The 16551-nt window shown below is 38.3% G+C and overlaps 1 protein-coding gene across 1 annotated transcript; it reads left to right on the top strand.

Moving 5' to 3' along the window:
• The first annotated feature begins 933 nt into the window (after positions 1 to 933).
• LOC113032803 (DEP domain-containing protein 1B-like) lies at positions 934 to 10789 on the top strand. Its single transcript, XM_026185934.1, has 11 exons — positions 934 to 1112; positions 2980 to 3245; positions 3410 to 3554; positions 3985 to 4112; positions 4193 to 4323; positions 4415 to 4462; positions 4818 to 4958; positions 5082 to 5248; positions 6996 to 7172; positions 7744 to 7926; positions 8777 to 10789. Exons 1-11 carry the CDS (start codon positions 1065 to 1067, stop codon positions 8939 to 8941), a joined length of 1599 nt encoding a protein of 532 aa, XP_026041719.1. The 5' UTR covers positions 934 to 1064; the 3' UTR covers positions 8942 to 10789.
• The last annotated feature ends 5762 nt before the right edge of the window (positions 10790 to 16551 follow it).

Below are 16551 nucleotides of genomic sequence, written 5' to 3'. Positions count from 1 at the left end.
GATTCAGAATTCAGCAGGGAGGCGTCCATAGACTTGCAATTTCTAGACAATTATGACACAAACACACATACTATTTCACTTCACACCACATTTTTTTACTGTGCGAAATTGAAAAATGACACCAGCAAAAACAAAACATATCTCAATATATACACTTTGTTTTATTTAATTTTATTTTGTGGCAATGTCCATCATATTCATTAAAATCTGCAAAGCTTCTAACTTTTTGGTAACGTTCACTCTTTGGGAACAGCATTAGACCAGCTAAACTTAATTTGACTAAAATAAAAAATAAGAAAAAAGTGCCAAAAAGCCAAACTTTAGAAAAGTTAATGTTCTGCAGAACCAGTAATATGGGACATTGTCTCAAGAAGTAGGACAGGTGGACAAGGAATAAAATAAATTTAAATAAATAATGTAGCAGTATATACAGACAAATGGTCGTTGTTTTTCTTTCCTAGCGTTATTTTTCAACGCTACACAGGAGAAAATATTGTGTGAAGTTAAACAGTATGTGTTTCATAATTATCTAAAATTACTTGTCTTTCCCGAGTTCGTGTACATTCAATATACAATTTTGGGGGATAAGTAGCAAGCAAGTAGCATGGCAACTGTTACAATCAGTTACTCACCAATAGTAGTAATGGTTCCGTAATTAATCGAGGTGGTCGTCTTGAGGTGACACAAAAGTTTTATAAGCAAATCATGTAGTTAAAATTTAATTGACAAATGTTTTTAGAGAGAAGATAAACAAATACTCTAAAAAAAATAGTCCTATTCTCCTCTTATCAAACCTAAGTGGCTGTGTCGGGGGTTTTGGGGGGGCAGGGAAAATGTTGCGCTGCCACATTTATTTATAAACGCTTTGCTACAATTGGTCACGTGATCATACCGCTGGCTAATCACGTTGTAGAACTGATGTGACGCACGAGATTCAAAGTTGCCTGCAACGTTTCTGCTGAGACTCTTCTTCTACTTAAGTTTTTGACAAGCTTAAAAGAAAAAAAAAAAAGAAAACTGTGTCCATGTCGGTGTCCAAGTGAAGCGGGGTTTTTACTATTACAATGGAAAACCAAGTTATTGGACCGGGTCCATACAGGGCGACGAAACTGGTGAGTGTTGTGAACTAAAGCACGTTACGTTGGAATGCTTTAACTTAATGTAAATGGAGAGACTAGGTAGTTTTTCGTGTGTGGCTTAACTATTTAAAAGAACTGCGTTCTTACAAATGTAACCGAGTCGTAAATTGAACTAATAAACAGCTCTCGCGTTATCAGTTAGTTTTATAAGCGTTTACAAGCCTGTTTAGAGTGAGGCTAAATTAAAACTAAGTACACATAGATATAGTGAATTTGCATATTAAATGTAGTTACTTATCACAAACACACTCGGCACTCTTTATTTCGTGTAAGAGCTCGATACACAACACAGTTTTCTGTTAATCTCTGTTCGCCTCTGTCAGTGCGCCCCAGGACAGCTGTGGCTACAATGTAGCTTGCCATCGCCAGTGTGTGAATGTGTGTGTGTGAATGGGTGAATGACTGAATGTAGTGTGAAGCGCTTTGGGGTCCTTAGGGACTAGAAAAGCGCTATACAAATGCAGGCCATTTAATGTCATCACTTTTTACGCCCAAAGTCCAAAACAAGTATTTTAAAATATCCACTGTTTTGGGAGCACACAGCACACAGTTTTAACCCCTCGGTTCTTACTTCTGTTCAAACGCCCACCTCAGTGTGCCTCCCCATTAAAAGCAGGGCACTGAAACAGAAGCAGACAAATGAAGTTGAGCTGTCATTAATTTCATGTACACCTGTTATTTTCTTTGACATATCTGAGTCAGAAAAGACCACTAAAGTGCGATGAAAAATCAAAGTTTTCCAGGGTTGCAGAGAAAAACCTTTTTGAGTTTGAACACAGTGGAAGGCTTTTACTAGCCTTGGCCTGTTTACTCAATGACATCCAGGCTGCTGGCTCTTTGATTTAACTCTTGTAAATCAGATTTCTGCCATGGGGTATTTGGATCATTTTTTTAATTGAAATTCATTCTCATTTATCGACAGGCCACAAATACACAATGGAATCGTATAGTTTTTGTTTTTTGTTTGTTTATTTTAATTCTTCTGCAAAAAGAATTTCTAGAAACTGTCAGCTAGCTTTCCACCTGCTGCAGAAGCATTCTTCCTTCACCATTTTCTTTTTTGATGTCTCTCTTTCAAACAGTCTGCAGGCGAGCTTATTGGCTTTCGTTTTTTAAGATTTTCTGTCTTTTCCTTTACTTTAAACCTTTTTCATGATTGAGACCAGCCAGGGCAAAGGTTTCTATTTGCAGGGATTCTTCCAGGTATTAAAGACCTTGTGTCGCCTAATTCTCTCTCCCTCCCTCTTTCTTGTTCTCTCTCTGCTTTTATCTAAGCTCAAAGCCTTTTATTTTTCTCCCACACATCTACACAGTGTAACACAATGATGGTAATGCATCCCAAAACACGATGATGAGATAGTGTTTTATTTATTTTTGATAAGTAAATCTTTTTTTTTTTCCCCTAACAGGAGGATAATGGAGTTGTTAGAGTAGTTTCAGAGCAGGGCCTATAAACATGGAAATGGACTGTAGAAAGTTAACCATATCAGTGTCTGTTCTTCATTTGCTATTTAAATACATGCTTGTGTATGGCTGATACTGCCATCTTAAAGTAACTAATGGGCATCATGCATGCAGATTTTCTGCTGTGGCAACATCGTATAAAAGCATAACTAAAAACAGTATTGAAGTGTCCGTGAGCACTTGAACTTGGTGAATGCATAAAATGCTGTTATCACATTAATGTATTCCATGAATGATGTTAGCCTGTGTTTTAGACTAAACTTATTTTTTTCAATTTGTCATCAAAAAGACTTGCTGTTACATTTTTGTTGTTAAATATCAGATAATATCACTCTTCAGCGTTTCTCACCACATTCTTTGTTTTGCTGTTATGCAGTGGAATGAAACTATCAGACTTTTTCGTGGTGGCATGCCACTTAGAAGGCATTGGGCACACTTTCGCTGCTATGACTGCAGCTTCACGGGAACCGAGGCTGTGGATTATCTGCATAATCTTCTGAGGGACAATCACAACTTTGGTCCTGAGGTAACCCGCTACCAGACCCTGCAGCTGCTTAGAAAGTTCCTCAAGGCCCATGTGATTGAAGATGTCAAAGGCCGCCATGGGACAGAGGACTTTGAGGACAATGGCCATTTGTACAGGTGCTCCTCTGTCATCCTGCATAGCTTCTTTGTTTTTGGTTTGTTTCTTTATTTTATATTAGAAGACATCACTGATGCATTTCCACAATACAGTTCATCTCTGTTTAGCAAGTGCATCTCTTTACCTCTTTAACTGAGCCCAGTACTATTGACTGTCTCTCCAGGTTCCCAACACTGTCTCCACTCAAGTCTTTTCCAGCAAGGCCTGTAATAAAAGACTGCAGTGACTTGCCCAGACTCATCCGCTGGGATGACTATGAGGAGCTGCCTCAGCAGGAGAACTTTGTACCCGTGAAGTCTGCTGTCCTGGTGAGAAAGAAATGTTCTAGCCCAACTGTGCTTTCATTAGCTCCTTTTATACATCCTGTTTCTCTCCAGCTTCAAGACACCTCCTGTATGTTACATCAGTGCTATAGATATTTATATATACAGCACTGGTGTAACATACAGAAGGTGTCTTGAAGCTGGCATCACAAACAAACAAAAAAGAATGTTAAATAAATATCAGTAAACAGGTACAATAATTATTCCCTGTGTCATTTCTAATTATTGCACGTAACTTACTTTATGAACATCTATGGTTGGATTCAGTTTTCATTAACAGACCCCTGACATGAAGTTAAACTTAAGTTAGTAAGTATAGCTTTTGTTTGATTGTAGCACAGTTTCATGGGTTCCTTTCACAGTGCTTACTCAATTTAACTTTGAAAGTAACTTTTTCATTTTCCTTTTTAATCAGACTTCAGATTTGTGGAATAAAAGGCACAGCGTTGCTATTGGAGATGTGCATGAATGCAAGCTTATACGCAGGAAGGCGATAACATCAAAACAAGTGGATCACATCTGGAAGTCAATGACAGTGGCACAGTATGTAACTATTGTACATTACCTGTTCATCACTTCCATTGTTTGTGCTGTATGGAGGTTTAATTCTAATCCTGTTTTAGTTTGCAGCGAGTGCTGGGTCTGAAGACACTGGATGGCGTTTTGAACCCAGCGCATGTCAATGGCAAGCACATTGTTCACAATGTGTTCAGTGTCAATAAAGCAGGCATAGTTGTATTGGAGAACAAAGCTGGTATGCTGCATTGGTTCCCAGAACTATTGCTTTTTTTGTTGTTGAAACTTGCTGTATGATTATAATTCACCTATTCTGCTTGCATTTCTAGAGGACATGCCCTACTGGGTGGTAACTGCAATGAAATGCCTTGCTAACTGTAAGTATACATTTTCTGTTGACCTTAAATAATTCTTGTTTTAAAAAAAAAAAAAAAAAAAAGAGCAAGAGAGAGAGAACGAAAGGAAAAAGCAGCTTTACCTTGGGACTGGTTCATTGTGTGTGTGACTGCCATAAGTAAGATTGAAGAAGAATCATTCTGTACAATTGATTTCACTTTCATTTTATTTTATATTGTTAATGAGTTTCTGACAGGTGATATTTCTCTCTGGGCTTTTAGTGCCATAAGCACTTGTCATTTTTAGGGGTCTTTTTACAAAGCCTGTGTGTGTATTTAACTTTCCTCCACTGTTCCTTGTGAAAAGCCATAAATCTGTCTTTGTTTTCTTTCTCAGGGCCTAATGGCAATGAAAGCAAACAGCCAGTGTACCCAGGTTTCGAGAGGGATGTTCTAAGAACAGTAGCAGACTACTACCAGAGACTTAAAGAACCCCTGCTGACTTTTCATCTGTATGAAGTATTTGTCAACATTCTCAGTGAGTGCCTCACAACGTGGATTCACTACAGTGTTTTTGCACTGCTGTTTTCTGGTGTTTGTTTTGCTAACCTCTAAGTTTACCCTTCCAGTGCTGGACTTATCTTTTACTATATCACTGCAGGTTTGCTGCCAGTGCAGGAGGCAGCCAGTGAGGCTCTTCAAGTAAGCTGTCTCCTTCTGCCGCCACCCAACCGAAGACGCCTCCAGCTTTTATTGCGTCTCATGGCCCGAGTCTGTCAGAATCCCCAGCTTCCTCCACTTAATGACACGATTGCTACCCGCACACTGGTACATAATCCTACAATTTATTTATTTCACTTTGTACCATTTCGGCAGGTTAACTAAGTCCATTGTTTTAGTAAAAGCTCTTAAATCAGTATTCATATATTATAGGAGGACAAATGAGCCTGTTACATAATTGAAATTTAATAGTCCAGCAGATAATTCTATTTTCATAAAGGTTATAACCATATATGTCAACCATAGATTCGTTGATACATGTACCTCAACTTCCAACTGCTAATATAAATCAAGCAAATGGAGGTATAGTCTTTTTCATGCACGCACTGAGCCCCTAACTGTACTAGTATATCACTGACAGAGGTACATGAAAGAATGAAAATAGCTGACTCCATCAGATCAGGACATTAAATGTTCCTTAATGTGCTAGCTCCCCGCTATAAAGTCTATGTAACTGATTTTGCTAGTTCATGTGTAAAAACACTTTATTTCAACACACTCTTTTATAGATATTTCTATATAATATTGCACAGAGTGCCAGCTCATGTTGTAATAAAACAGATACAACTGTGATAATTCATATAACTGTAAAACTGTTATATGAGCGTGAACATTGTAACAACATTTTAATAACTCACACTGATGCATATTTTTGAGTTACTTGGGTAAGTCTGAGGTTTTCATTTTTACGCTGCACACTTTCTTTTCAGAATGCACTTTGTTACAATTTGCTTACTGGCTTTTGTCCATCGCCTACAGTTGCCTCTACCATTCCTTCTTGTCAAATGATTCTGGTACATTTGGTATATTGCCTAATATAGTTGAAGAAAAAAATCATGCATTTGCAATTAGAATTTTGAAATGATTAAAACATGTTTGGTTGGAATTCTGGAATTGACTATTTGACAGCTTTGATCTTGAAATGTGTAAAAGTAGAACGAAACCTATATTTTTGTCAGGCTGTGATGAATTATGGTAAGGAGAATACATTCTCCCATAGCTTCCTGTGTGGTACCAGGAAAAGGGATGAAGAGAGTGAAGCTCTTTAGAAACACAGTTTGTGCAGAATCATTGTTACCTGAAAAGAGTAAAGAGTAAATGGACTATAGTGCAATATTGTCAGGGATTTGGACAGTCCTTTATTCTTAATAACGAAAGGGAATAAAAGAAGTTAAAAAGACTCAAAATTGCATATGTGGTAGATATACAACACTTTTTTTGTGATAGGCCTATAAACATGGAAATGGACTGTAGAAAGTCTGGCTGCTTAATAGCTGCTTTTCAGTGAGAGTGGGGGAGTTCTGGGAGATTTCAGGGAGGTTGATGTGGGTGTATTATTTCCACAAGTTCAGTGTTTTTCAGTGCAGTCATTATAATGATTATTTTGTCTTACTTTGCAACAACCCCCAGGCACATTAGACCTCTCACATATAAAGATTTTATAGATTTAAGATTTTTATAAAACACTCTTCATAACAACATGCTGCAAGTGAAGCCAGTTAAAAACTTAATGAAAAAGGGTATTATATCGTTTTTATTTTATAACTCCGTATAGTAGTGTATCACTTTATTAAGTCTTCATCTTAGCAAGATAATGAACCCAAAAAATCTGTGTCTTTAACACTGCCTGCATGCAAAATTCACCCAATATAACTTTCACAAAGATGTTTATTACTTTGGATTTATGATGGGTGCTTAACATATTTGATAAATCTTCAATATTGCTGTAGCGTAAGCAGCATACTTTCACTGGCAGTGACCCCCTTATCCAACTCTCACTGTGGTGTCTGTCTAGATGGTGCAGATGTTCTCTCAGTGCGTTCTTGGCTCAGCAGACGACATGGACTTGGATGAGTTACTTGCCACCAAATTGGTGACTTTCATGATGGAGCACCACAACACCATCTTCCAGGTGCCTGCCAAGCTGCGTTGCCAAGTTGAAGAGCATCTGTCCCACCTCAAAAGAGCACAGGTTGGTACACATTCAGTCACAATGAAATTGAAATTAAGTTTAGTGTTATATTAACCAGAGCCCAACCGATTTAATTTGAAGATTTAAACAGAAGGGAACAAAGGCAACACAAGAAATGAGTGATTTATTTTTCATCTTGATGGGGTTTACAGCTTATACTAGTGATTAGAATGGCCACAGCTGTTTTTTTATCAAGCACTGTGTGAGGGAAATTGAAAAGCAGTTTCAAGCTGATCATTGAACAAAGAGAGGAGCCACTTGTGTGACAGAGACAGACCTTGCGGGACAGTTTTCTGTAAAACTTTGTCCCTGCGCTCTTGATCGGCTTGGTTTGATGATGAGGGGCTTCACTTATAAGTGTGTGCACACAGTTGATTCATATTAGGTGTGTATATGATTAATTTTGGCTCGTACTTTAGTACATGAAGACTATATTGATGGTACATGTTCAACATCAGATGAAGGCCCAAATTCATTATTATCTTTTACTCCATCAATGGGCCTCTGTCCCACACTGTTATAACTATAAACATTTTTTAATGTATTGCTGTGTCTTTGTGTCTTCCATCAGATCAAATATGCAGGGGCTGATACAGATTTCAGTGCATCTCCAGCTTTCTACAAGCAGATCAGCAGGGTGGAGTGCGAGGAGCAGAGGGTGATAGGCACTCAGACCCCGCTGCAGCAGTTGCTAGAAGGCCTGATTGCAGACAAAGAACTCCCCGCTAAAGACAAGAGGAAAAGACTAAAACAGGTATGCCTACACACCAAGGATGTCATTAGAGCTAGATTCAACTGGATCTGTCTCATTAGATTTTGAGGGGAAAGCCAAGCTGCTCTCAAACAACAAATTACAAGCATTTATGTAAAAGCCATTTGAATTTTAGGAATGCGTCAGAATCAATTCGCTCCAGAGACCGTGAAAGATGTGATTGCACTCTATTCGTTTTCCTGTAGTACTCTTGTTGCCATAGATGCAGTAAGTACTGGAGAGGATGCTAATGTGAAACAACATGGCACTGTCAGGTGCAGGAACAGGTCTGTTGGTACTTCTCTGTGTCTGATCATATTTTGCATCCTGGTCAGATGATCAGGGACAAGTTATATACAACTAAAAGCAGCTGATGTCACAGAGCTGTTAGCAAAAAATAAGGTAACACCTCAACTTTAACTTAAATTCATAAAGATAGGATATGTATTCAGAACTCGTAGTAGGTTTAATCTTTTGATTTTGACACAATTTTTTAAATGAAATGATTCTATAGCTTTTGTATAGATGTCAATGCCCTATATATAACCTTTACTGAGGCTAACCGTACACTAATAAAGTAAATAAATAAAGGCTTTGTGCCGCTCATCGAGTCAAACATTACCTTTAGTCTATCACATAATAAATAATGTGTGCCTTTGTTTGCAGATTTAAGTCAGAATATATTTATTTGAGTGGTATGGCTGTGGTACTAAATACTAGTATCATGACATTTCTCTTGAATTTTAATCAAATTAAGGTCTAGAAGGAATGTGAATTTAAAATCCAAAACAATGTCGGTTTTCTTATAGGGTGTGTATACTGTAAAATAACGATGCATTTCCCATCATTGCAGTTTCAGAAGTCCTACCCTGAAGTCTACCATAGTCGATTTCCCACTGAAGAAAGCAAAGCTGCTGTCATACCCGAGAAAACCCCACGACTCAAACCTAATCTTATGTTCTTCAGCATCAAGAAACCCTTCCAGCCTTTTCAAAGAAGCTGGAGTTTCAGGGCATGATCTGCTACCACTAAAACATTTACACATCTTAACCTCAGAGTTGCAAAATGAGGAGTGAGGCTATAATGGTGTTCTCACCATTAACCACTACAATTTTTACTAAAAAAAAAAAATTAGTCCTTGCAGCCGATGGTAAACAAGGATGATGAATTAAAGAGCCTGTTCACTCAAGTTATAGAAGGATTATAAGAGATTTTCCTCTTAATAGGTCATTTTCTAAACGGAAGCAAATGCTTCATGCAGCAAATGCAGGGGGTGAACTTACCACGCTTCTGTTTTAATAAGAAACTTGAACTAAACTATGATCCACTTACACCTAAAGAGTTATTAATCGTGATTTGTTTTTTTCTTAGATTTCATTAACTGGTACTTTGTATGGTTACAAAGATCCAAAACAGCTGAAAATGCAAGTAGCAACAGTAGTAAAATGCACTACAAAAGTATTAACAGGTTATCAGATGTTAACATTTGGTAAATTTTATAGATGAAATTCAAGTGGTCTTGAAAGATTGGTAGACAATTATATTGTATCAAAATATTCTTGGTGCTCCGAATATTCAGATGTAATTAATGATGCTGACTCAACAATGCACTGCTGCGTTTCGTTTTTTAATAATAATTTCTTAGAATAATCATCATAAATTTGAATTTAGGCAGCTTAATCGTTTTTACTTTGATCAGGTAGACCTTTACTTAATGATGAACATATCAAGAGTTTGCCTAGAAAGGGAACATATCCTCACTGGTCACTTTATTAGGTACGCTTGTTCAGCTGCTTGTTAATGCGGGTATGATTGAGATGGCATTCTCACGGCCAGCTGAGTGCATTTAGGCATCTTTGAATGTGCCATGGTTATCATCACCAGACGGGCTAGTCTTAGTATTTCAGAAACTGATCTACTGGGATTTTCCCACACAGCCATCTCGTGAGTTACAATAGAGTGGTTCAAAAAGGAGAACATCTCTAGTCACTCATGTGAACTAACCAACTTGAACAATTGAAGACTGGAAACCCTCCGTCTGGTCTGTTGAGTCTGAGTCTGCTGTGCATTTTGACATGAATGTCATGAAAGCGCTGAGTCATCCTGCCTTGCTGGTTTATTAATGTGGGGCATATTTTCTTGGCACACTTTGGGCCTCTTGTTGCTGTATTGAGTATTGTTGCTGACCATGTCAAACCCTTTATGACCCCAGTGTATCCATCTTCTAATGGCTGCTGCTAGGACTATAATGCAACATGGCACAAGTCTCAAACTTGTTTGTTAAACATGATAGTGAGTTCACTGTACTGGTGGAAAGGGAGATTGGCATCATAGATATACAGCCAACAAACCTGCAGCACCTGTGTGATGCTATTATGTCAATATGAACCAAAATCATTTAGGAATGTTTCAAACATCTTGTTCACTCTGCCACCAAAAATTAAGGCAGATCTGGAGGGAAACCTGGTACTAACAAGGTGTACCTAATAAAGTGGTCAGTTAGTGTATGTGGCATTTTTACAGAAATGTGATGCTCTAGTTATAAATTTCATTTGTAACAACATAAATGTTGACACATTTGGGGAAAACTACACAGTCCAGATGAAAATCATAGACTTACACTACTACAAGTGTATATACTGTATGTATTTAATTGAGACATCCCTTTCTCTGTAAACCCTCTGTACTGGAGTCCAACACTGCGCTGTAGAGAATTCATTTCATATCTTAGCTTGTTGGTTTTATTCTGTATATAAGAACTGTTTTGTTGATTGGTACATATTTCAGTGCTTCAAATGCCGTTCTTTCACGTTTAAATGCTTATTTGTGTTTTTTGTATGTCTTCTATTCAGTCAGGTTGTTTTGGTTTTTTTTAATCTTAGACTTAAAAAGTAGGGGTGCAACGATACACAAAATTCACGGTTCGGTTCGATACTTTGGTGTCACAGTTCGATATTTTTTCGATACAAAAAAAATGTTCATGCCTTTTTAATTTGTCATTTATTAAAATTATAAATATATATTTTAACTCAAAAGTACAGTTTTTAAATTTAACCCTAACCCTTGTGCGTGTTTTTTATTTTGACAGCGAATGCGCACCTGCGGACCACTTATGTGCAGCCCTGGTTATTTAGCTCGTCATATCGCAGCCACAGAAATTCTTTTGTCCATGAAACCATAAAGCTGCACTTTCTTTTTGCCTTATAGTCTGATTTGTCATAACTTCTCCGTTTTGTGGTAAGCTTTTCTTTGGCTGTCACTTCTTCACCCCGACCTGTCTTATTTGGCTCAGCATATATCCTGCTGCTTTTACACACGCACTCACATAAGCTCAGCGATTCTCTGCGCGATCAACCTCTCACATGTTTAAGCTTGCTGCGGGAGATTTCACTTGTCATGTTTGCATAGTAAGCTAACGATTAATAAGACGATGTCAGAGGAATTGGTGCACAAATTATCATCACTCACAGATCAGTGCTGTCGCTCTCTATACACAGTTCGCACGATTGCAAAGTGAAAGCAAAAAAACAAGCGCAAATTCAAACGCGATTTCAATATGTCACATATTGACAGTGGCTCACCGATGCCAATGACATAATTACCCAGCTACATTTCTGAAAGAATGCAAAAGCAGTGACATATATTTTTCCTTCCTACAATAGCCCGACGGGCAGGGAAGAGATAGATTTTGGTAGCCCGACTGAAAAAATCGCTAGCCCCAGGACGTCGGGCTAGCGATATTGCAAGCCCTGTATCTGATTGAGGAATCACTCATCTTTGGAAAAGAGAGTTTATTACAGAGAAACGTCTCTTTCCAAAATAAAAGCTATACTATCCGCTTCTTCTGGGCTATATTCTCAGCAGCATAAGGAGAATCATGTGCTAACAGCTGTCTAAATGACTCGGCTAAAGTTAGTAGCATGCTTGTTGTTTTTGTCTTTGCACTAGGATGATGTAGGCGTAAATGTGCAGTCATATTCGTTGTGTTCCCACTAGTGCTTTCAGGTTAATCTCGTTGAAATGACCTTAACGCCACAAAACGGCAAATCTCCGTTAACGAGCTACCGCCGATCACTCCGTGCATGGGGCTAGACGGCCAACACGTTAACGAGCTAACTGCGCTAACACACTAGTTCCCACCCATGTAATTGAGCATTGCATGGCACATCCAACATACTGTTTTACTTTCGTCCATGACTCGCTTACCTTCAGGGTCATACGTCACATGAAAACCAAAATAATTCCAAACGCCAGATCTGAATGAGGGTGGGGGAGGTCCATGTTGCAAGGAGAGCTTAACTTCTGTCTTGCTAGCTTGCCCTGCGCTCTTCCTTCTGACGATGCTGTCTGTGTTGAGCGCTCAGTGGATCTGCGCTCGACAGTGCAGCCTAGGCGGAGTAGTCGAACGCAGATTCACTGAGCGCTCAACACAGACAGCATCGTCAGAAGGAACGTTGATAAAATAAATTACAAATGTTGTATTGTTTGATACATATGCGTACCGAACCGAAAGCACTGTATCGAACGGTTCAATATCGATACGAATATCGTTGCACCCCTATTAAAAAGTGTTTTATTTTTATAGTGATTCTGTCAATGACTGGGTTTTTAATAATATCCCTAAACCAATGCTGGAATAACTGTTACACTCAAATTGCTGCTCTGTTGTGGAATTAAATAAATGTTTTTAATTTAATTTTTTTTAAATTTTGTATTAAAAAAAATAATTGGCATACATAACTGTTTCTTTTATTGCTGTTTTTCTGTTGAATGTTTTGGCTTTTTATGAGTTTGTTTCTACAGCATAAATATTTATATATCTCTATGTAGATATACAAATCATTAACAGCACTGGTAATTACCAAAATCCTGTTGCATTTTTAATGCTAAAATATAATTATTGTTTTACAAAAACACTTAAAAATATTAAAAAGCACATTATTTTTGATCACGATTTCATAATCACAGTTATTGCATTCGTGAACAGAAAAAATATGTTTAGTGGCTGAATGTTCAGATGATCTGTTCTTTGAAGCAAAATTGTCTCTGGAAGCCATTCTTCAGGAGGGGAAACACAGAAAAGGCTGAGGTATGCCAAATTACTCAAGAACTGGACTGAAAATCAGTTGTGACAAGTCTACTACAGTGAGTTTCTACGGCCTTCTGTAAAACACAGTGGAGGCTTTGTAAAGGAATGAAAAGCAGCCAACATCCAAAGAGAGGTAAATGTCCTTCAAGAAGCCTGGAGAACTATTTCTAAGGACTGCTTGTTTTGCACAGGGACATAAATATCACTATAACTAAGCCGCAGGTTTGCATCAGAACTAAAAAGTGCATACTTGAAGAACACCACCTGCCAAAAAAGAGATAAAGTGCAAGAGCATAATTAGCAAATGCAGAGCAAAATCATTTGTTATAATTCCACATTTGGGAATGTTTTTATTCTTACCGTTACGTCCCCATTCATAGCATTCTTAAGATAGATCTTCATATTTAAATAGTGAAAGAGTACTGAGTTCTCTGTTTGCTCAGATGCAGGTGTGCCAGGCTATTGGAATTCTTGTGAAGATTTATCTGACATGTGCATTAAGAAACAGCGAAAGAATAAGGAGTGTGATGCGGTCTGCTTGACCTTCAGTTATTGACGCTTCTCCGTCATCTTTTACCTTGCTGTAAGTGCATACGAAAAGCTCTTAGCTGATAGTGATAATAATAGAGATTATATGAAACTACAGAGTGCTTGGATAGCAGTGAGATGTTAAGCAGGGGCTGGTAGTCGTGACAACATAAGAGTTCTCAGAAGTTGACACCTGCCTGATCTCACAAGCAAATAATCCCAGACTGCAAAGTCTTTGCCCTGTACTCAAGGTGAAAGAACACTTTTACCTCGGTCGCCAACTTAACTCATCATTACTGATCATTCACAATAATCAAACCATCAAGTTTATGTTTTGGGGGGCGACAGCAAACATAAAGCCAAGTTGTGTCAGATTCCTAAAAACAAATAAAAGGCCAAAATGGATAAAAAGTTTGTGATTTTGCATTAATTACAAGTCGCAAAAACAATTTTATTTTTCCTGTCTTCATTGAGCAACTAAGTCATCACTCAGTGCAAGCTGGAAAAAAAATTAAGTGGACTCTTTAGTATTTAGTAACTGGTAGACTCTTGGGCACAGCGTGCTCACAAGTGCAGTGCTAACATGCTGATATTTAAAAGGCTGTTAACCTTCTTACTCCCACACTGTACAGCTGAGGCTGATGCAAACAGTTCATTTCGCGGATGTTTTGTCACAAACCGTTTTTTTTTTTAAATGGATTACTTAAAATGTAGACCTGAAAAGTCTTTGAATTCAGATGTTTTCACTCCCACTGCCACAGCACCTAGCCATACCTGCCTTTAAAAACATTTGTGAAAGAATGGTTTGGATGTCACTGTTTCAGCAAGTTTGGGAAAATTCTTCCCTTCCCTTGTAGATATTTCATTTTTAATGTAAAGTGGAAGCACCTAGAAACTACAGCATCTCAGACACTAAGTAACAGACACTAAGTAACAGATGCATACCTCTGGCTTTACACTTGGCACCATTGCACTGATAGGCTTTCTTTTCTCTTTTTTTTTCTTTTAAGCGCAACACCTATAATTTAGCTTTCACTTAATGATTGCAGATCACAGTTTAGGAGGCATTAGTAGCAAAGTAATGACTATGGGGAAGTCATCATCTCTTATTAATTATGTAATACTGAGAGGAAAAAAAGTCTATTACATAACTTTATTGAATGGTGCTGCAGAGAAGTCTGTGGTCATTATTATGCTTCAGGTATTATCAGCACCTTATTATTCCAGCCTGTTTGCCCGCAGATACAGTATGTGTTCCATTCAGGGTGATTTGTAATAGCTGATGTCTCAGCAGAGGAGTGAAGGAGAGGGAATTAACTCCATCATCAGGGATCTCTTCAGCCTTTGTGGCAATGAGCACAAAGCCTTCCCCGAATACACAATGGCCAATTTGCTTTGATGGATCAAGAGTGTACAGATGGCATTCAAAGATGCCATGTGTTCAGCTCAGAGACCCTCAACATATATGATTTTCAAGTGTTACGAGCAGTCTCTCTATTGTAAATTGTCTAAAACATACTTGAAAGATGACCTTGAACAAAGTGGAAACAATCACTTTTCAGTTTACTGGCATCTATTATAAAAATCGAATTGGCTGAAATGGGCAACTTGTCAAAAATAAAAATGCTATTGTTTCCCTAATCAAGCTGAAATCATCGCCAGTGTTTTCAGTGCCTTCAGTTCTGAGCGGTTCATTCCCCCGTAACCTTGAAGGTTTTCTCTCGTTTACTCTCAATTCTGTCAGGAGCGGAAATAAAGCTTAGCAGTTACTTTTCACTTTCTTCTTCTTCACTTCTGAAGCTGTATAGGTCACATGCGCCTTCATAGCATTTTTCTGGTGTTACGTGTCAGTGACTCAGCCCATGCAGTCCATTTGGGAAAGCCCATGCTGTTTCCCTAATGCATTTCTGGGAACAGACATGTACCTGTTGTAATTGTTTTTTCACTCCATTTTTGAAGTACAGGTGTATTATGCGATCACAGCGACCTGAAAGCACACCGGCACAGGAGGAAAGGTGATCCCGCTCGATGTGTGATATTCTACTACTGTCAAGAGCAAAATATGCAGAAAAGTAGATATTGGATGCCACTGCTGATACTCATTTGGATGACCTTAGATGCATTGTGTTTTCAGTTGAATTAAGCTATTATTCTAAACTAAGGAAACCACTTACTTTAATTGATTCTGGTTTACACAAGCTGCACACTGTTCAAGTTTCAACTGCTCATGCATCACTCATAATTACAAGAGCACAAATATTCACAGTGTGATATCCACCTAATCTGCAAAAAGTCAACATAGCTCATCTTCCAGCAAACACCGTGATACTGTAACACAAAAAGTGTAGAAAGAGAGAGAGAGTTCTCAGCAGATACGATGCAGTCGCTGTCTTTATTAAGCACACCCTGCTAGTACGGGGTTGGACTCCTTTTGTCTTCAGATTGATTACAGTGATCTCATTGTAATGTTCAAGAAACCAGTTTGAGGTGATGTGAGCTCTGTGACATGGTCCATTAACCTGCTGGAAGCTGCCATCAGATTATGGGTACACTGTGGTCATAAAGGAATGGACATGGTCAGCAACAATACTCAGGTTCGCTGTGGTGTTTGAAAGATGCTCAGTTGGTACTAAGGGCATGAAAGTGTGCCAAGAAAATATGGCCCACACCATTACACACTACCAGCAGAAACCTGAACTACTTTTACTAGGCTGGATGGATCCATGCTTTTCATGTTGTTCACACCAACATGACCCTATCACCCGAATGTTGCAGCAAAAATTAACATTCATCTGACCAGGCAACATTTTTCCTCTTCATAGCTGACAAGTGCGGAACTCAGTGTGGTCTTCTGCCACTGTTCAAAGGTGCTCTTCTGCATACTTTGGTTGTAATGACAACCTGGATTGAAGCAGCCCATCAGCACATCATTCTTGACCACGTCTATAAGACTAAATATGTTGACTTGCTGCAATGTGACTGATTAGGTATTTGTGTTAAAGAGCAGCTAA

Source organism: Astatotilapia calliptera, chromosome 11 (genome assembly GCF_900246225.1).
Source record: "Astatotilapia calliptera chromosome 11, fAstCal1.2, whole genome shotgun sequence".
Classification (NCBI taxonomy): Eukaryota; Metazoa; Chordata; class Actinopteri; order Cichliformes; family Cichlidae; genus Astatotilapia; species Astatotilapia calliptera.
This window is presented reverse-complemented; position numbering and strand designations above follow the sequence as displayed.